General features: G+C 37.2%; 1 protein-coding gene across 7 annotated transcripts in view; it reads right to left on the bottom strand.

The window, feature by feature from the left end:
- Window positions 1–22,259, bottom strand: part of klhl29 (kelch like family member 29) — a 268,904-nt gene that overhangs the window by 113,653 nt on the left and 132,992 nt on the right. For 5 of the 7 annotated variants that reach the window (XM_084091259.1, XM_084091257.1, XM_084091256.1 and 2 more), the window contains one exon: window positions 3,603–3,750. In XM_084091259.1, coding sequence (XP_083947385.1) covers window positions 3,603–3,750 — 148 coding nt within the window. Of the gene's footprint in view, window positions 1–928; window positions 1,011–3,602; window positions 3,751–6,667; window positions 6,752–22,259 lie in introns of those variants that run through there. The other 2 variants (XM_084091262.1, XM_084091261.1) reach the window with 2 other exon arrangements.

The following is a 22,259-nucleotide window of genomic DNA, read 5'->3' on the forward strand; positions in this document are numbered from 1 at the left end:
GAAAGTTTATTTTCAGTACACTGAATAAAAATATGGCATAGAAACTATTTTCACTCAGAAATTGCTAATCATTTTAAATATAAATTACAAATTAAATGGCAAGTGATAGATGATGTGAAATTTTGGAGTAGAAAGACTGACTGTCTTGTATGTAAAACATACTTCCAATTTTTTTTAATTTTTTTTTTACAGTGTATAACAGATAATATGATTCATTCTAATCCCAAATCATATCTCATGCTGAAAAAAGATATCAGAGTAATACATCACATATTAAAGGGATAGTTCACCAATATGTGAATAAAAGACTAAATTAAATCTGTTCATCTCATAAAGCGATCGAATCTCTTCAGAAAATTTGGACTAAACCACTCAACTCAGATGGATTAGTTTTTCATAGTTTTATGAACTTTTTGATGTGTCAAAGTGTCAGTTGCGTAGCTGTCAATGGAGGGACAGAAAGCTCTCAGATTTCATCAAAAAGATCTTCATTTGTGTTCTGAAGATGAACGAAAGTCTTGTAGGTTTGGAACGACAAGGTGAGTAATAATGATAGAATTTTTGGGTGAATTATCCCTTTAACTTGGTCTTAAAGGGACAGTTCTTGCAAAAATGAAAATCTTGTCTCACCCATCATTTACTCACCCTCAAGTCATTCCAAACACGTAGGACTTTCTTGTGCAAATCAGAAGATATTCTGAAGAACATTGGGGTCCAAACAAAACTGGACCCCATGAACAAAAAGCAATGTTTCAAAACATCTTCTTTTGTGTTCCACTAAAGAAAGAAAGTAAAATGTGTTTGGAACGTGTGAGTAAACGATTTTTAGGTGAACTACCCCTTTAAGTCTTCAATTTTTTGAGTATTTTAAGCATGAGTTCACGGGATCGAAACCATATTTCTACTGTTTACCAGACAGCTTACTCACAATGCAACATGGCAGATTTATCTCATGAATATGTGCTCTTTGTGGACCAGCGCACTTCCTCCTCGGCTGCAAAAATAGCTCCTCGACAATGATGGTCCATAACACAAAATACACCAGGCGGGGAAAAGATTAAAAAACATTAATCATGACATTGGCCTTCACCGCACTATAGTCTGAAGAGACAGGAATATACTAGCGGGAATAGATTCGCTGCAGCCTGAAATGAGGTGCGTGCATAATTCAGAACAAACTAAAGGATAGCTGCGCTCAATTTCAACCACCGTGGACGCGCTAACAAAAGAAAGTCCAATATTTCCTAGTCTATTAGACACAAAAGTGCTATTAACCAAAAAAGTAATTCACAGCCCATTTAAGCATTTTCTGCAGATTTGTGCACTGCAATCAAGTCTTTTGATGAAAAATCTATCATTAGATTATTAAAGAAATAAATAAATAAGAATGAAACTCAATTATAGCCCTAGCCTCAGTGCTGAAAAGCTAATGAAATTAGCAGTATGGATCCTAGTGTTGATTGCTCATATAATTACAATGTTCACGGGGATAAAATAGTTGTTTCATAAGAGTGCTTTTGTCCTCGCAGAAGAGTCTAGATCTCGTTTTTTCCCAAAGTTAAATCAACCACTAATTCTTACAAGGTTCTATTTTGATGCATTTAAATTAAAGCGCAAATCAACGTCATGCAAAAGCCAAGTCTTTGTGAAACTTTTGGGAAAAGTTTTTTTTTCTTTTTCGAAATGACTTGCTCACCGTGCGCTGCTAACCGTCATGATTAATGAATGCCTGCAGAGTCGTTACGAGATTTCCTGATGCTTTTTTGTCTCTGAGCTAATGGGACGCTGATCTCGGCTCCAGATATGTCATATTACACCGAGCGCTGTCGAATGGGAAGAAGTTGAGTGACATCTCACTTTGTGTTTCGGGGAAGGTGCCGGAAGCGGGACCCTGTAGAGCTCACAACAATGCTAACAATCCCTCCCTCTGTGAGACTTCGGTTCCTACTTAAACGACACAGCGGGGGGCCCTGTGGAGGCCCCGGGGGGTTTCAGAAAACACACACAACTGCCCTCCTCAACACTGATGTCCAATTTCCCATGTATAATCACTAGGTAGGGTAGTCAGGTCAACAGTCTGTCTTTATTACCACCTTAATTCAGATTTGATGCGAAGAAATGTCCACGTAACGTGCATTACTTTGGTCGACCCTTCATTATCGGCTCAATTTTGTGTGTATTTCCCCATGCTACAGCATAAAGAATCTCAAGACGCATGAGCCCATGTGAGCTCACTTGAACACCTCGTATCTAGGTGCATGTCAATATGGTAATTTAATGAAACTGAGAGCAGTTCTGGATGCTGATTGGTCAAGAGCGCATTCCAGCTGTGTTAATATTCCATCTGAAGACACACCTCTTCCACAAGCAATTTACAAAGAGAAACATGATTGTGATGTACCTAATTTGTAAGTTGTTTGGGTTCATAAGTAAATGTATAAAATACACAATATAAATATAGAATGTTCTATATATAGAATCCTGGAAATGTACAGTTTCCACAAAAAAGGCAGCAAAACTTTTTTCAACATTGACAATAATTATGATAAATATAAATAATAATAATAATAATAATAATGATTTGGATCATGTAACACTGAAGACATGATTAATGGCTGCTAAAATCTTAGCTGTACTGTCACAGAAATAAATGACATTTTAAAATGTACATTTTTAAAATATTTTAGTTATTTTTTGGTATTATATATATATAATATATATATTATATAATATTTTTTCAATATTATCAATTTATTTATTAAAAATTCATATTTTTATGAATAAATTCATAAAATTGACTTATGAATTTATCAATCAATTTATTTATTCAAATAAATGCAGCCTTGGTGAGCATAAGAGACTAAAAATCATACTGACCCAAGCTTTTAAACTGTAGTGTGTGTGTATTTTTTATTAAAAAAATAAATAAATAATAATAATAATCTACACAGCCATATAAACTGTATGTATGTATGTGTATATATATATATATATATATATATATATATATATATATACACACACATGGCTGTGTAGATTTTATTTATTTTTTAAATTAAGCATGGAAAAGATTTTTTTTTGTTTGTTTTTTTGTCGTGAGATTTTGGCCATTAAAGGGAAAGTTCACCCAAAAATGAAAATTCTGTCATTGTTTACTCACCCTCAAGTTGTTCAAAACCTGTATGAGTTTCTTTGTTCTGCTGAACACAAAGGAAGATATTTGGAAGAATGTTTGTAACCAAACAGATCTCGGTCCCCATTGACTACCATAGTATATTTTTTCCTACTATGGAAGTCAATGGGGACCGAGATCGGTTGATTACAAACATTCTTCCAAATATCTTCCTTTGTGTTCAGCAGAACAAAGAAACTCATACAGGTTTGGAACAACTTGAGGGTGAGTAAATGATGACAGAATTTTCATTTTTGGGTGAACTATCCCTTTAACCAAATTTAAAAATAAACAAACAAGCAGCAATTTTATCCTAAATGACTTTCAAATGAGGACATAAGCAACATAAGCAACTCATCCAAAGCAAACAGACTGTTTCCTGTGTGTTGTTGTCATCTGTAGGAACAGAAGAACACAGAGGTACACACACCTGTGGTGTCACCGTCTCTGTGCTGCTTGGTGGGGGGCTCGTCGGTCTCCCACGGGGTGGACTGGTTGATGGGGGTCTGGCCCCATCTCACTCCAGGAGCCAACAGGAGACTCGGAGTCTGCGTCTCACCGGGAGAAAGACCTGCCGCCTGCAAAGAGAGAAAACATATGATGGAGATCAGACTTCATGACACAAAACAGCTTTTATCAACACAGTATGATGCTAGTTAAGCATTTTGTGTTGTCTAGTGGTACTTTTCCATTGGTGCGCACACAATGAACGGACCGTGTGAATAAAAAAAAGAAAACCTTGAACAACACAACAAAACAAAGAGAAATTACTACATAAATAAAAAATTTAAAAATAAACCTGCAGAGCCAATCACTGTAGCTTCAAAACGAATCCATAAACCCTGGATTAAGTGGGTCCCTATAAAACTCATTTTGTTGAGTCAAATTTCACTCTATGCCATTTATAGATTCTGATTACGTTCTATTCACGAAAAAGAAATAATATTCTACCCTAATATAAATTTGAATAACTGTAATTAAAATATGTAAATGACAGTTGTGTGTGTTTATGTCAGGTTTCCGCTATAGCGTTTGGTTTTCACGTTTCCCTCTGCGTTTTCTGCATGGCTGAAATTATGAGGCTCTAATTACACATTGTGAGGGAGTCTGGCTCTTATAATCAGTATTTCCCAAGTTCTTAGAAGTACTCATGTCAGACTAGGATTGGTAATTAATTATTTAGCACAAGAAAACTAGAAGTGTCGAGGAGACAGTTACTAAATGCCTTCATTAAAATTCCTCCATTTACAGTGTACCATAAAATGAGATTTTAACACACACAAAAAAACATTAGAAATAATAAATGGCTTTATAAAACACTGTAATCCGAGGTTTTTATATTTGGATCAACCTCAGGAGGTTTAATTAAATATTACGAATCATTTTATTTTACATTTATTTCATACTGTATAACTTGTTATTTTTTGCAACTGTTGACAATATTTGGGTCTGAATACAGTTTAAACCCCTCATTTATCTGATTTTTTTATTGTCTAGCAAATTAAGAATTTATTTTATTATAAAATAAAATAAAATAAAATAAAATAAAATAAAATAAAATACATTGTATTTTTTTCCTGAGTACACAGAAAAAGGCCAAATAAAATGGCAGGGTTGCACATTTATTCCAAATTAAGCTCTAACTCATAAAATTATCCAAGTATCTTCACCTTTAATGCTTGGATAACAGCGTTAATACTTTATTAAACATTATATACAGTGAACAATGAAAAAGCACAAATTGCACTGCAATAAAAAGCATTTAAGGCAGCCAAATGTACTGAGTTCATAGAAAGTGCCAGCTAACTAAGATTGAATGATTGCTGATTACATTGTATGGAGGACTGGAAAGAGGATTTTTTGCAGGTTCCAAAAAAACAAAAAAACAAGCCGGTAACATAAACAAGAAAAAAAAAGAGAACGACATTTAGACCCAAGTTAAGATTAATAGCATAGGAAGTTTGGAGACTTTGCTTCGCTCGCTTTTCTTTGCTCAACTTTTATTGAGTTGAGAGTCGGTGTCAAACAGGCAGGCGGAGTGACGGGGCAGCGGTGTGATCCAGGCAGAAGTACGAGGAACGAGTGAACGAGGAGGCTTCCAGAGAGACGAGTTAACCTCACCCTGCTCCGCACCCCTGAGTTAATGGAAAAGACCTCGTCATCAACCCTCTGCTCCGGCCTGCGAGTTCTCCTCTGTTCCATTATCCTCCCTGACCTGCGCTTTACTTCATCAATTTACCCATCATGCATCTCTGTCACCTCGGCCCAAAGCCAATTTGTTGTGGGGTTACACTACACGTTGACATCATCAACAAACGAAACTTCTCATCATGACTGGTGAGTGCAGATGCAAAAGGCCGACCTCCAGACGGTAAGTGCTGAAGCTTTCTGTCCGTAAACCGAGAGAAAGTGTGCATTCGTCTCACAGTGGTGGTGATTTCTGTGGTCGTGGCTCCTGAACGCTGGTCCTACGTCGGGCAGTGCGACCAATTAGCCTTCGATAATTTTCACAAATTTAGCATGATCTCAATGTGTTTGCTGCTACGACCTCTGCTACTGACTAGCCAATAAAAATGCAACATTTAAATGACGTATTGATCAACGCGGCATTACCGTCTTACCTCAAGCTCCATTTGCAAAATTGGCATGGCCTCATTTCCCTAGCCATGACCGCGTCCATATTCTCCTCTTTCACTTCCTCCTCTTTTTTTCTGGCGCACATAAAATTGCCAAATTGCGATTCATCTTGCTCTATTTGTTTAACACTAGCGCATGCTGATGACGTTTTATTCTTCTATACTAACTTGCGTCGTAGCCTCGGACTCAACAGGTGCATGACGATGATATTATGGTTGTGAGAGAAAACATAACAACGATTAATTACTAACTAATTAACTAACTAAATACAGCACCTAATTTACCAGTTTTACCAGTAATAAAATTAAAAATAATAATTTAAATGTAATTAATTACTATATTATTTTTAATTAAAATAATAAAATAAAATAAAAAGTCTGTAAGTTGTTGAGCACACGCAAAAAGGCATATAGTGCCAAAGTTCATTTCTTCTCATCCTGAAAGCATGAAATGGCAAAGCTACATCCTTAACTTACAAATATGAACCTAATTAGTGTTGTCAACTTGTAAAGATGTAAGCAATAACACAAACAAAGTCCACTTTCCACCAAAACTCTGCAAAAAAATCCCAATGGAGAGATCCAGGAAAATAAAAAAGAACTTATTAGATTCTCTGCCCCTCCAGACTGTTGTAACCCACCTATCTCAACTTTGTCCTAGTTCACAAAACCTGACAAACTAGAAAATAAAGGAAGATATAAAAAAAAAAAGGAAAATGGAAGATATAAAAGGCCTGAGACTAAACAATGCTGTTATTGTCTTGCATGTCTTTATGGGTCAGACTCAGGATCGATGTATGTCTTATGTTGAGCAATAGTTACAATGTTTCATGATCACAACACGCTGGTGAACACATACAAAGCCTAATAATTCTTTCCCGCCTCTCGCCTTTTTCCATTTTTTGCCTTTTTCATCTCCCGAGTGTTTTCTAATCCTCGTAAAAATGCATCATTTATGACGTGGTATTTTCTTCTGTAATAATCCTATGCATTTCCTACGACCAGCTGTCACGAAACGTTAAATCTTCCTCTCCGGCTCGGATTTTTAGAAGCACGTTTGTATCAAAACACAATATTGCATATCAAATTTTCCCGCAGTCCTGTGAGCAACGCATAAAATGCACATTTCAGACTTTATACGGGCATCTGCTGACATCAGTGGGGGTGGGAGATGACAGACACTGTAAAACGTGGTAGGACTTGAGCGTAGCCGAGCATTCTCTATTCTCTTCTCAGCGTTTTAATTCATCTCTGGTTATACCAGGCCCCGCGTCCCTGGCGGGCCATTATCGCTGTGTGGCAGATGGCTTCCCTGACTCAACAGAAAACAGCCTGGGATAGTGTGTGTGCGCGTGTGTCCTGTGCAAAACCAAGCAGCCAAAAATAAATGAATAAATAAATAAATGCACTCATGCTCTTCAGCACAAAGAAGTTTAACGTTTGTAGTCAGCGGCGGCCTGGGATTTTTCTGTTGCAAGAATCTAGTTACAGGGAAGATTGTCTTTTCTACTCCATGGGGACTGAAGGACACAGTGAGCACTCAACATGCATATAATGCCAGACAAACAATGAGGACCGAACTCACAAAACAGTTCTATTCATGCTATATCAGTGCAAAACCCATGTTATTCACTGACAACCAATAGAGGATCAGAATAAACAGATATTACAAATAAATACAGTTTTTATGTATGTATGAATACATTTATAAATACAGACCTTAATTTAACAAATAAAGTAAAATAATAAAATAATATAAAATAAAATAAATCTTTTAAAAAAACTTATAAGGGATGTCTTACAGTCAGGACATAGCAATGTTTCTTTGAAAATCCCATTTATATTTGTTTTTTCTTTTTAAAATCAAAACAATATATTAACAGGTTATTCCTTAATTTTTAATCTATAAAAATAAATGTGCTTATGCTCTTTATGTGTTGTAGAAATATTACAGTAATGTTATCATTTGCAGTTACTTTTAAATTTTCTGTTTCTCTGCTGTTTTAATCACATTACTGCTTAATTTAAAGAAAAACGGAAGATAAAAGAGCTTTGCTTTGTCACAATTTGTTTCAGCCAACATAAGAATAATTTCCAAAATAAAATAATTTAAATAAATTTAAAAAACAGCTGCAAAACCTTATAAGAGGTACCTTACAGTCAGGACATAGCAATCTTTTTTCTTTTTTTTTCCATCCCATTTATCTTTATGTTTTTCTTTGTAAAATCAATAAAAAAATGTGTAATGTGTAATGTTGAATTCATTACAGGTGAAATACATAGTTATATTTATAAATTACCAATTCATTCCTATGGGAATATATACAAAGCTTGTCTGAATTGGCAACAGAAACCAAGGGGGCGGAGTTTACCGAAGGGTCAATTCATTCTTAATGAAGTGACATGCAAGCAAAGATGCTCTCAGATGAAAATGAACTCTGCACAAATCATTTCTCATCAGGCTAATGGTGTCGCATCACTCAAGAGTTTCCTCCATTAAATGTATTCACTGCCACACATTACAAAGACTTCAACTTCAACTTCTACAATGTAATCTCTTAAATGTCATTTTTATTGCATGAGTAGGTAGCCCGACTTCATGGCACTTATGACGGATCAATCACTCCTCGGCCATTTGAAAAATTTAATCACTATGATTTTCCCGTACAGGTACACAAATGAGGTTCGGGGGACGTGTCTTGCTCTGGCAGGAGCCAGATTGGTCAGAAACTATTCCAAGAGGACCTTATCTGAGCGCGCCGCAGCCAAGCATGGAGCTGAAGTAAATATCACCATGGTTACCCGCTTCCCGAACGGCACGGCTCTAAACTACCTCTCTTTATAGCAGGCTAGCATGCATTCAGTAATCCCGTTCCATCCTGCAATGCCTCGACATACGCTTAGCTCAAACACAGACACATTCACAGCAGAAAATGACCGACATCTGCTAAACAAAACCAAAAAATACTGCAAAGCTAACAACAACAATGCACTGGTGTAGTTTACAGCATAATTGGCAAAATTCGCCATTGCAATCCGATCATGTTTTCACATCATGACAAAGAGCTTCTATTTGTGTTTGAAGGAATAATGAATGTGATTCAAGACCCTCTTCACAACCCCCCTGGTTTTGCACGTCCTGCAAAGCTCTCATGTTACAGCGAGGCTCTCTACGCATGCCAGCCGACGTGAAGAATACGGCCGTTGAGTGTGGCGAACACAGGCTCTTTTCTCAAACAAACAGAGGGGACCGGAGGCGAGAGGGGCCGTGAAGATCCAGCGCCAATAGATCTCCTTCCACTCCACCATCCTGTCCGACGCTCCAAAGAACACCACACATCAACGGCAGACAATGGCTCTCTGTCCAGCGGGGGCATCAAGGGCTTCTTTACGCCACTATTGTTCTACTGCCCCGGGTAACCTGAGGACTCTTGATCAAACGAAAGCCAAGATGAATAGCAATGTCGAGCACTTGAAGAACCAATTCAGTTTGTTTCTCTGGCTAGGAGAGCTTTAAAAGGCTGTGCACACAATGACCTGTGGAGCATTAAACACAAACCTTAGGATTTCCACTAGTCTACCAAAGCCAGACATTTATCAGCAGTGACATTCACTTTGCAACCTTATTCTCACCAAGAATCGACCACTTACAGGGCCCTATCATACACCCGGCGCAATGCAGCACCAGGCGCGATGCAAGTGTGTTTTGCTAGTTTCAGCCCGAAGCAGTTATCATTTTCACATCCTGCGCCACGTTGTTTAAATAGCAAATGCATTTGCGCCCATTTGTGCGCCCATGGGCGTGCTGGTCTGAAAACTACGTGTGTTCAGGTGCATTACTGGCGTGTTAATATTTTGAGGCAACTGAAATACACTGCGCCATTGATCAACTGAAACCTGGTCTAAAGTCAATATTGTTTTTGTTATTTGAAGAGCGCGTTAGTAATGTGCACCTATAGGCGGGTCCACAACGCGCGTACACTTTGTCCCGTAGATGGTCTGCTCGCGCGCTTTAACCTTGCTTGCTAAAGAAGCATTCAGTTTTTCTGCTTGCAAATTCCGCCATGTAAATAGCGAATCCGCCATGGCGCAAGCGCAACTGGCGTTTATGGGAGATGAGACTCTGGTTGGTTTATTACACGTTATGCCCAAAACACACCCATTACTCATTAAGAGAATAGGGACAACCCTTTTAGACCATGCACCGGGTGCGCCAACCTTTTTCCCGTCGCTAAACTAGCAAAAGTGGATTCGGACACAGCCTAAGATCATTACCATGCGCTTAGATCATTAAAATAGAGCCCATACAGTCAGACCTTCATATAATGTGACCAACCACAGTGCAATTTTTTCATATATAGGGCCAGATTTACTAAACAGGGCAAATCAGCGTAAGATGGCAATCTCATAACAGTGCTGACAGTATGAAATAGACTCGCTGTTATATCATGAGCAGCTCTAATATAGAGAGATCAGTCACATGCCATTTTACGGGTTCAAGCAAAGCTGGCAGCATCCAGATCATGTACTTCTTAGAGCTGCCGGGTACCTGGCATCCAGATGAATGGGAATGCTAACGGATCACTCTTTCCAGGTATATTACAACTCCTTGACTAGAACAGCCTTATGCATACAGCATGCTAATATATATGTTGATCTCCTCCTGTTTATTTCTCTAATCTGTCTCTCACCTTCCTAAGACTCTTCATTCACAGTGGATCATGAAAGGAGTGATTATTCTTGGGAAACAGAGAGAGCTGGAGGGAGGTGGGCGAGTGACTCAGTCGGGACCGGCAGGATAGGGCATGCAGCAGACATCTGCTCCTGCTGGGTTAAACGTGCTGTTCAAGAACACGTTATCTGACTGACATGTAGGAATGCTGCAAGAACGAGGCAGAAGCCGTGGAGATAGAGAGAGAGATAGAGAGAGAGAGAGAGAGATAGAGAGAGAGAGAGAGAGAGAGAGAGAGAGATAGAGAGAGAGAGAGAGAGAGAGAGATAGAGAGAGAGAGAGAGAGAGAGAGAGAGAAAGAGAGAGAGAGAGAGAGAGAGAGAGAGAGAGAGAGAGAGAGAGAGAGAGAGAGAGAGAGAGAGAGAGAGAGAGAGAGAGAGAGAGAGAGAGAGAGAGAGAGAATGTGTGTTTGTGTGGCAAGGTGTGCCTCCTCGAAAAATTGGATGAGAAAAAAAACGCATTACAAAAATAGAGCAATTCAAATATTACAAATTGTGACAGTAAAAAATATAAATCACTCGTTTATATAAAGTAACACTGTTCAACAGCGACACCAGCAGGTAAAGTTACAGCGGGATGCCGTGTCTAAAGTGGGGGGTAATTGAGAATGAATTGGGGAAGTCACATGAGAGGAGGCAATGCCTCCATCGCGCTATGGCTGAATCTGGTCGGTTATGGTTGGATATGATTGGTTCGTGTGATAAATCCTGCCTCTTGTTTTGGGGCGCGTTCACGAATTGGTCTGAATGAACAAAATGATGGTGTTTTCTTTTTGTGAGCAATCAACTTATCGTTTCTTTGACAGTGTTTACCGAGCTTGATGAAATAAGTTGATTATTAAAAATAAGCTGAACATCAGCTCACAAAAAACAAACAAAAAACATATTGTTTAAATTGTTACTGCAGTTAGTTATTATTTAGGAATAAATGTAAAAATGCATAAAAACACTAACATGATGAGATTTATACTTGATTTTAATAAAAAGAACAATAATTACATAGTATAGTTCATGAATACGAAATAGAAGTGTAGGTTTCTCCTTTTTTTGATGCAATGTTTATTTAACCAGGAAAATGTGACAACATTAAGTGTAACTGGAATATGAATTTACATTTGATTTACTAAAAAGTGAGAGGACTTTGCCACCTAATTTTAGAACACCACTCCACGCAACAAGGATAATAATACCAGTAAATGTTGACCTTATGGGGACATTTTTGGTCCCCATGAGGAAAACAGCTTATAAATCATACTAAATGAAGACTTTTGAAAATGTAAAAATACAGAAAGTTTTCTGTGATGGGAAGGTTTAGAGACAGGGTTAGTGTAGGGGGGTCGAATATCCAGTCAAACAGTATAAAAACTATTACGCCTATGGAATGTCCCTATAAAACTTGGAAACCAGCATGTGTGTGTGTGTGTGTGTGTGTGTGTGTGTGTGTGTGTGTGTGTGTGTGTGTGTGTGTGTGTGTGTGTACCAGAGCCTAGAAGAGAGCGAGAGAGAGACGAAGAGAAAAAAGGCTTGAGTGAATTAAAGTGCGATTTAGACAGAAAGAGGGTGCCGGGTCAGCAACAGGGCAGTAATAAAATGTTAATCACTCTCGTGCTTACCAGTATAAGGAAGTTGACATTGAGACATTAAAAAGCTGCTCTACACTCCATTAACCGGATCTGCTGCATCTGCTCCCATCAGATGCAAACACAAAAACCTTCCTGCATATTTACAAAATGTAAAAGATAAAAAATAAAGATTTAATTAATTTACTGTAAAAAATGTGAGTGCGCAAACTCGCTACCACAATGCTTGGATGTGTTCTGTGTGGTTACCAAGGTGTTGCTATGCGGATGCTAAGGTGTTTGATTTGCAAAATGGTTGCTAGGGTGTTCTTGGTTGTTTCTGTGGAGTTGCTAAGGTGTTTGGCAGAACCTGATTCCACCAAGTGCAACATGTTCCTGGATCAACATTTTTGTCTTTAACACCATCCTAGAACAACATTGTAATCAACCAATCAGTTTTGAGGGGACAGGTTTACAGTTTATGTCTAGTTTAGGCTTACAACCAGGGTTAGGTGCTTCTATATCAGTGTTATTTACCTATCATTTCCCTCTGATTTTAGGGATAAGTTATGGGTAGGGTTAGGCTATGTGGTCGCTATGATGTTATGGATGGTTGCTAGGGTATTGCGATGAAGATATTGCATGTATTGCATGTTGCTATGAGGTTGCTATGATAAGTTTAAGTAGTTTCTTGCATGTTGCTATGTGGTCGCTATGATGTTATGGATGGTTGCTAGGGTATTTTGAGAGGTTGCAATACGGTTGCTAAGATGTTTGAGTGTTTACTAGCACATTACTATGAGGTCTCTACAATATTCTGGATGGTTTCTGGGATATTGCTATGCAGCTGATAAAGAGGTTCAGTGGTTTCTAGCACATCACTATGTGTTTGCTTTGATGTTCTTGATGGTTGCTAGGGTGTTGCTATGAAGTTGCTTAGGTGTTTGAGTGCTTTTTAGCAAGCTGCTATGTGGTTGCTATAGTGCTGCTTCCTGATCCAAGTGAAAAGAGCCCAATCCCAATTCTCAAGCCTTAAGGTGCAGTCACCTGCAGTCAGTATCACTGACATTCCTTTTGCAAAAACAGGTTTATTGTCCATTGTCAATAGGATAGTGATGAATGAAGCACTGCTCACACAAAAGTCACTTTCAAACCAAGCAGCTTTTTGTTGGTCAGCATGGCAAATTCCCCTCAAAAATTTGAACATGATCTAAATTCCTGATTGGATTTTCATGACTGGATTTCGACCACAAAGTTTCTCTGAGCAATGGTAAATGTGACCGCACCTTAACTCAGTAGATTACATAAGAAGAAAGACAATATTTACTCCCACACACAGATGCAACTAGAATTGTACATTTTCTGAAGAAAATGAGAGTGATGCTTGCCAGTGCAAAACTCACCGGCATGATGCTAGGGTTTTCTGGGAGTTTGCTAGAGCATGGATATTACTTTTTATTGTCAGCCACCTGGTGAAAAACACAAGTCCACTCGCTATTTAAAAAAACAGCACAAACCAGTTTCATATCGTCGCTGTCGTGCCGAAACCTTGTAAATCATTTCTATTGGTCAACCTTCACGTCTTTCTGTGGGTTTTGCAAATATTTAAAGTCCCCCCTGTGGTGAAAAGTTCAAGTTTTTTAATGTTGTTTATATGTCTATGTGGTTTTTTGTAATATGCTTTTAGACTCACCATGTGCAAATTCATACCTCAACACCATTGCTGAGTATTTTCTCCTTAAAACTGCAGTGAACCAAAGACAGCCCCAAAAATGCGGTTTGAAATCACCTCTGTTCTCTACAGCCCCTTTCACACAGCGCGATGATCCCGGCAAATTGCCGGGAAATTGCCAGAGCGCCTTCTGTGTGAACGCAAACACGACCCGGGATTGATGCCGGCATCGATGTCTGGTTGGGGACCTAGTAACATTGCCGTGTTCAGTCCCGGAACGAGCGCTGTGTGAACAAAAGCCGTAATAATGCCGTGTCGTAGTGATTACGCTGAAGGCGGGATCGTTCGCCAGCTAATGAAACGGTACGTAATGCGCAAGTTTATGATCGAATCACGGGAAAAAAATGCACAAGCATGGTTTCTCGAGAGAGAAATCGCAGCTCATAAGCAAACTTAAGACGCTGCTGAGACATTACAAGTCACATCGATGTCACGTGTCTTTACGGGATGTGTGTGAACGCACTCTCTGATTCCGGAAAATCACTGGCAGTGTGAATGAACCAAAATCAAACGAACCCGGGTCAAATCCCGGGTCACTTTATCCGTGTATTTTCCGGAATCTCTGTGTGAAAGGGGCTTAAGTCACAAATATGTTGTAACCAATCCCATTAAAGTGCAAGGCAGGCTTTAGCATATTATTAAATATGCTGTGAAACGGGGGTCTTAAGAGAAGCCAGGTTATCCTGGTATATTTTTCTGTTGATTTGAAAAACATGTGATGTATATTACGATGTTATGATGAACTATACGCCTTTCTCCACTGACATTCTGAGATGTACAAAGCGTTTATAAGGATGCTGATTTTTAGAGGGCAGCTGTCTGACTCTGAGATGACGAATGGGAATATGGTTTGTGTAGCATAAGCAACACATTATTAGCTGTTTAATAACGTAGTCAAGCTAAAGGCTAATCATATTAATTTCCGTTGTGTGTCCAACGTTGTAGAAAGCGAAACATAAAACACATTACCATTCTGATACAGCGACTTGTAGACAAGCCTTTATAATTGCTCTTCCACTTCTTCTTCTGAATCAGTTTCTGGTTCAAACATATAGTTGGCTAAATTAAACCAGTGGAGGCGGGGCTAATCTGCATATTCATGGATCCGCGCATACTAAATGAAGCAAGGGTGTAGAGTTACATTCAAGCTAGTTTAAGGCATGAAGAATTTTTTTCTCACAGGAAAAAACTTTTAAATAAGTCATTTTGGTGATCAACGATAAGTTTTAAGGGATACAATTATTGACTACAGCAGGGGGACTTTAACTAAAGAAAAGTATAAAAAAGATCTGGTGACTAAACCTCGTGAATCCATTGGATCCTCTAACTGTCAGTCAAACCTCGTAGCTCTACCCGCCTCTATAAGTGCCGCGCACCGTTTGGACAATCTATTATGTGACATAGTAAGTTCAAAAGCCCTATATCTACAATTTTAAATGGCATTTAAGCTATTGTGAAAAAATGGATATATGCCAGTATTCATTTAATCATATCATCCAGCTATAATGTTGTTACATCAGCTCATATGTCAGATCTATTCTTCCCTTATGGCCATAGTGATTTATAAACAACCAGACAGGTCACAACAAAACAACCCGCAGCTCATGTGCCTCATCTGAATCATAACCTCTGTGGTCCCATTTCAGTGCAAGAAGCATTTCGGAGAATATCAGCGTACATGCAAATTCAATCAGAATCAAACATTTCAATAACTCCACCTGTTCACTGATTCAGCCTGGCACAGACAATATTCTCCACTTATTCCAAACTGCAGGGATCATGCAGAAACTAGGAAAATGTTGCCGGCAAACACGAACCAGAGGCGAAATGGGTTTTTCGATTTTATTTCATTTTTCCTTTTCCAACATGTTGCAGCCAACGAGAATATGGCAGCACAGTCGGGGGGAAGCAGAGAGAGAAAAAGAGAAAGCTCTATCCATCATCAGGTGTCACATCATCTCCTTTGACATGCTATTTTCACTTGGCCCGAGACTGCCTGCTCTGATTCACAAATACATAACTACCACTTTGACCCAAAGAGCCTTAAAAGAAAAGTCAATTTCCTTTTTCATTCTCTTCCCTTTCCTTAACCCACACAACTGCATGCCCGGTAAACAATGGGCACGGCAAAATATGCGTGCAATCTGTTCTGGACAAGAGCCTTTAAAGTGCTGAACCACTTGAACCAGGACCATTAATGTAGAGCAGAGTGCAAACATCTAGGCAGGTCATAAGAGGACGGAAAAGTGGAAAATGTGTCTGACATTCGAATTCAGATCTGTCGGACTCGGAACTGTTCTGACACATTTAGCTGAGCTGCGATACATTTCATATGTCGGATATCAAGCGTGAAATGTAAGTGCTCTGAAAGAATGGTTTTTACACTAAAATGTGGGTTGCCAAGGTTCACTTATCATCCGGCTTAAAAGAATTCCCAGCATTCTTTGAGAACTGACGAACTACTGCTGTGAGGAAAAGATCATCAAGTCACTGTAGATGTTCCTGTATCAAGACACAGAGCACATTAGCTTCACTGTATTCGCCATCATGGGTTCTGGAGGTAAAAATCACATTCATTTATACAGAATTTGATTTTAACCCTAAACCTTTTAAGAATGAACTGCCATATTGAGTATGCCTCCCTACATACATCCTTTATTTGATATTTTTATGTATATATGTATACTCTATCATTCATGTTTGGGGTCTATACGATATTTAATGTTTTTTAACTCTTGTATGCTCACACAGACTGTATTTATTTGATTAAAAATACAGTAATATTGTGAAATATTATTACAAATTAAAATAACTGTTTTCTATTTGAATATATTTTAAAATGTAATTATTCCTGTGATCAAAACTGAATTTTCAGCATCATTACTCCAGTCTTCAGTGTCACATGATCCTTCAGAAATCATTCTAATATGATTTGCTGCTCAAGACACATACTGAAATTCAATCGCATAAAACACAATGTTAAGTGACTTTCAAACACGTCATAGTTCATATTAAAGTTTTAAATCTGTAACAAGAGAAAAGCGAGATAATTGATGGAAAAAATAGCAGAACCGAGGCTGGTGAAATAAAAGGTTAGCTATTACTAATCACTGCTCTTTTGCATTACACTATGCTGAAGTAGAAAGGGTCGCTGTCATGGCACCTCAAATCACCAACTCTCATTGAAAATGCATGACTTCCGGTTGTTTTGCCACTGTCAGTGTGAATATGGGCATCCTAACCAAAATGAGCCTTCATAAATGACTGATTTGAAGCACACAACATGCGCAATAACTCCATTAATGGAGCTGCAACACAACAAAAGACATTAAAGGAACACTCCACCGTTTTTTGAAATAGGGCTTATTCACCTTCTTTCCCACATTTAGATAGGTGGGCAAATGCATTTTTGTCTCAGTGCATGCATTGTTTTAGTTTGACAGGGTCGGCACTAGCTTAGCTTAGCATAATGAATGGAATCCTTTGTTGCCAGCTAGCATGTCCTGAGTAAAAGTGATATAAAAAAAAAAAAAAACACACCTAATTACTTCTTGTGACCTGCGTATTCACAACAAGTACAAATAGCGATGCAGATTAACACTAGGCGATTTCCTATGCAGATATTGACTTGGGACTATATTAGGGGGAAGCACAGGCGAAGCACAGTGCTTCGCCCGTGCTTCCCCCTACACTGTAAAAAAAAATTACATCCCCAAGTCAAAAATTTCAAGTGACCGATAACATCTACATTTTTCAATTAGTCTGATGTATTATTTCTCATTGAGCCAATGTTAACAGACTATTGCAACAAGAATTTCACTTGGGCCAATTGAAAAATTTTGATGTTATCGGTCACTTGAAATTTTTGATTTGGGAGGGTTAGAATTTTTTTACAGTGTAATATAGTCCTCAATATATAAGTCAATATCTACCTAGGAAATCGTCTAGTGTTAATCTGCATCGCTATTTGTACTCGTTGTGAATACGCAGTAATTAGGTGTTTTTTTTATTTTTTTATATTACTTTTACTCAGGACATGCTAGCTGGCAACAAAGGATTCCATTCATTATGCTAAGCTAAGCTAGCGCCGACCCTGTCAAACTAAAACAATGCATGTACTGAGACAAAAATGCATTTGCCCACCTATCTAAATGTAGGAAAGAAGGTGAATAAGCCCTACTTCAAAAAACGGTGGAGTGTTCCTTTAAGTTCAACTGCAACAAAAACAGAGCTTCTTATGTGAAGAGGAGTAAATCTGTTACAATAACAAATAGGGATGCAACAACATTTTGGCTAGCGAACATTTTCAACCGAAACAGCTATTTTTCTTTTTCTTTCTTTCTATCTTGTCCACACAACGTGGATACGCTACAACAGTTAAACATATCAGCTGTGTGGACACTAGCTCTGGATTGACAATATTCATTTCTTGATTTTAATCGGTAATGATTTGGTTTCAATCTAAAATCTTTACGTTTTCTGTTGAAGCGTGAACAAAGCTTCACTAGATATTTGTAAGGCATCTGCCATCTAGTAATCGCAAAAAAAAAAAAAAAGTTTGTGCTTTGTTACTTTGAATTTGAAGCAAAGTCTCACCTTTAAAATTCTGTCGATTTTATTATGAAAGTCAAACAATAAACGTCGCTCTTTAATAAGGCGTGACAGATCAGGCGCATGTGAACCTATCATCTCATCTCCTCTTTTAATGATTTATTATTCATTTATTATTGTTTTCGGTTTCTGTGCATTCAGAATTTTCAGTTTCGACCCAGAATTTTCATTTCGGTGCATCCCCAATAAAAAAACTCATGGTTTATTCCGTCTGTGGCATTATCATGCTGCTAAGCTCAATACTCTAACAAGCATAATTCATTTACATTTAGGCATATTGCACATCCTGAATATATTAAGCAGATGCTTTTGTGTCCACAATAATAACATATATTTCTAAATCACATTTACCTCGTCTGCCATTGCGTTCTGGGAGGTCTCATCTGTGAATGCTGCCTTATATTTTGGTCAAAACCAGGTATTTTACAAGGCCTATCTACTGTTTAAAAATGTCTGACATAAAAATATTTGAGGGAAAGTAAGACTTCAGAGCTTGAGTCACACATGATCATAATGGACTCCTGACTCACAGGGCTGATTCAAATTTAATAAAGACTCATTCTGAGTCATTTAATCTCAACGATCGCTCTGTAGTTTTGTGACAGACATTAAGCATAAAAAATCTTGTTCACGTAATTATGGTTAAGTTGAGTCCCTAGATCAATCCGGAGCGAGTGAAATGCCTTGTGTTGTGTCCTGTAAATGCCATTGACGGCCACTCGTTTGGTCACAAAATATCTGGTGCTTGTCAATAAAAAGACCACAGGGAGAAAGTCATAGACAGGCAGAAGATGAACTTTATCCACTGTGACATTACAGCAGCACTGAGGCGGGAAGACTGCTGCACATGAGAACAGATGGACAATCTGGATTTATTTTCTCTCTGACATTGCTGTGCTACACATGCATATATAAGATATAAGCTGTAGATTGTATTGGACAAAATGGGATTTTGAGTCGAAATGATGAGTGACAACAAATGTTTGTTTTTGTCTAGCAATGTTTTTTAATACTTACAATGAAAGTTTGGTATAAAATTGGGATAACTTTTGCTATTTTTTTCATTCAAATTTATGCTTGAATTCCAGTATTATTAAAATTTGTATTTTAATAAACACAATAAAACATTTGCAATACAATAGGGCAAGATTAAATTAAACAATAAAAGTAGATTCTTTGTACTTGTCACATTTGTATAAGGCCAGGTGGTACCATATTTAAATTTAGTAATTTAATAAATGTATAGTAAATGTATTAAATTAGTATTTAGTATCAATTTACAATATTTGTTAACCAAAAGAATGTTTTTTGGTTCAAAATAATCATTTTGTGATTCATCATAACTATTAATAATTCAGCAAATTTGACTGAAAACACACACACACACACACACACACACACACACACACACACACACACACACACACACACACACACACACATATATATATATATATACTGTAGTTATATAGATATAGATATAGATATAGATAGATATATATATAGATATATATAGATATATAGATATAAATGAACACTTATGTCTCAAAAATCGAACAGGATTTTTTCACAAAAGTGACAGCCCTAATATATATATATAAATGTATTATTTATTTTCATAAACACCTACCCCACATATTGTTACAACATGCCCCAGTTGTGTTCAAAGTAGTATCTTAGTAGTATCTTGAGTATCGTAGTAAAGTAATATATATATATATACACATACATATACATATCTCTTTTTTTTATACTTAAGTTTTTATTATTATTAATATCTCTGTAATAAATCTTCAAAAGAAACACACAAGATAATACAAAATGTGACAACTAACCCTGATCACCTCTGTTTGTTACAACTTTCTATATGTTTTTCAAAAAGGAAAGTACATTTATACAGGTTGGGAACAAATTAAAGGGAAAGAAAACACACTCAAAGGCAAAAAAACAAAACAACAACAGAAAACAGTGCACTTGTATCTATTTTTGGGTTGGTGGTATTTGGTCCACACCGCCTAAGGCTGTGAATGTATTTAAAGAAAGAAAAGCTGACCGTGGCAAACAGGTGCATCTAAATGATGTTGACCGGCACCATAAATAACAGTACACACCTCCTCAGAGTGATGACGTCATTTTCCCCAGGAACCTCTTCACTTTTTTCCATCCAATTACCAGTGGGCAGAAATAGCCTGATTCTGTCCTGGCCATGGCGTAGTCAATGCAAGCACATAGGCAAGGAATCGGGTCATTAAATGGAGGAGAAACCACAGCAGACTGCCAAACATCAGCTGGCTCCTCCGTCCCAAACCACATGACTGTCAATCACGCAGAAAAACCACAGAACTCCATAAAGAAACAGCAGCGGGAGTTTGGGGGTTATTCACGCTCACAACAAGCACCTGATGCTTTTTCAGCCTCAAAACATGCAGTGTAAATGCAGTTCTGCCTAACTTTTGTTTTTCTGAGTGGAGTGCTGAGAGTTTCATACTGACCCTTACAAAGAGCTCTGTGATGTATGAGATGCTAATATCAAAGTGTTTGTCTCAGTAACCCCAGAGAAGCCACATGATCAAATTATTCTGAACACCTTAGGAAATACACAGTAATGCCTTGACAGCCAATCACAACACACTAGCATAATGACCCACAGTTTGCACTGGCACGATTCACTTTTTCTTCACAAAATATAAATGTATTTGTGGGTTTTTAGTTGATGTTTTTGGGGACCCAATGTAAAATCTGAAAACTACTGGACCGCATGACAAAAACAGCTCCATAAAGGGTCTAGAAAATGTTTTATTCCACCTAACAATGGTTAGTCCAGCTATGCTCGTCCAACCTTAGTCGCAATGCTCAAATATTGTGTAAAAACATATACTATTTTTTTATTATGTTGGTTTACATCTCCATCAGGAATGTCATGTTCTCATTTTGAAAGCACTGTGTGGGAATGATCTCATGATGTGGATGAGCCCTGTATTACCTGCATTAGTGTTTGCTGTTGTGCAGTTTACATCCATTCCACTCTTCTGCAGATGCTGATCTAAGCAGAGGCATCATGTGACTCATGTACAGATGGACTGGGACTAAAAGACTGCACTTAACAGATACAGCACATATATACTACACACACATACATTATGTGTGTGTGTGTGTGTGTGTGTGTGTGTGTGTGTGTGTGTGTGTGTGTGTGTGTGTGTGTGTGTGTGTGTGCCATATTTTCTTATGTGGAAAAATCATGGTTAAATTGCATTGTATAAACAGAATACAAAAATATGGTAAATATATTATAATATAATGTATATACAGTATATATATATATATAATACAAAATTTTACACAATACAAAATGTATTATGTAAAAATAAACAATAAAATGTAATTAGAATATTAATACATTTCAAAGTTAATTATATATTAATATATTAATTATATATTACATATAATGTGTAATAATGATTTGATGTTTTATTATTATTTCATTTTCTATATTACATTTCTATTAAAAAAAAAAAAAAAAATATATATATATATATATATATATATATATATATATATATATATTTAATAATATATGTAAATTTTTATATATTATATTTATACTATTTTTGTACTTAATATGTTACTATATTATTATATTATTTACGTTTATAGGTTGCAATTTAACTGTGATATTTCTAGGTAATAAAAGCATAACAAAATCCACAATTGAATTGCATCATATAAACAGAAATGTAATATATTATAAAATACAAATAAATTATAAATATAATATATATATATATATATATATATATATATATATATATATATACTTA

The sequence above is a fragment of the Abramis brama genome (assembly GCF_963993115.1).
Source record: "Abramis brama genome assembly, chromosome: 18".
NCBI classification, from domain to species: domain Eukaryota; kingdom Metazoa; phylum Chordata; class Actinopteri; order Cypriniformes; family Leuciscidae; genus Abramis; species Abramis brama.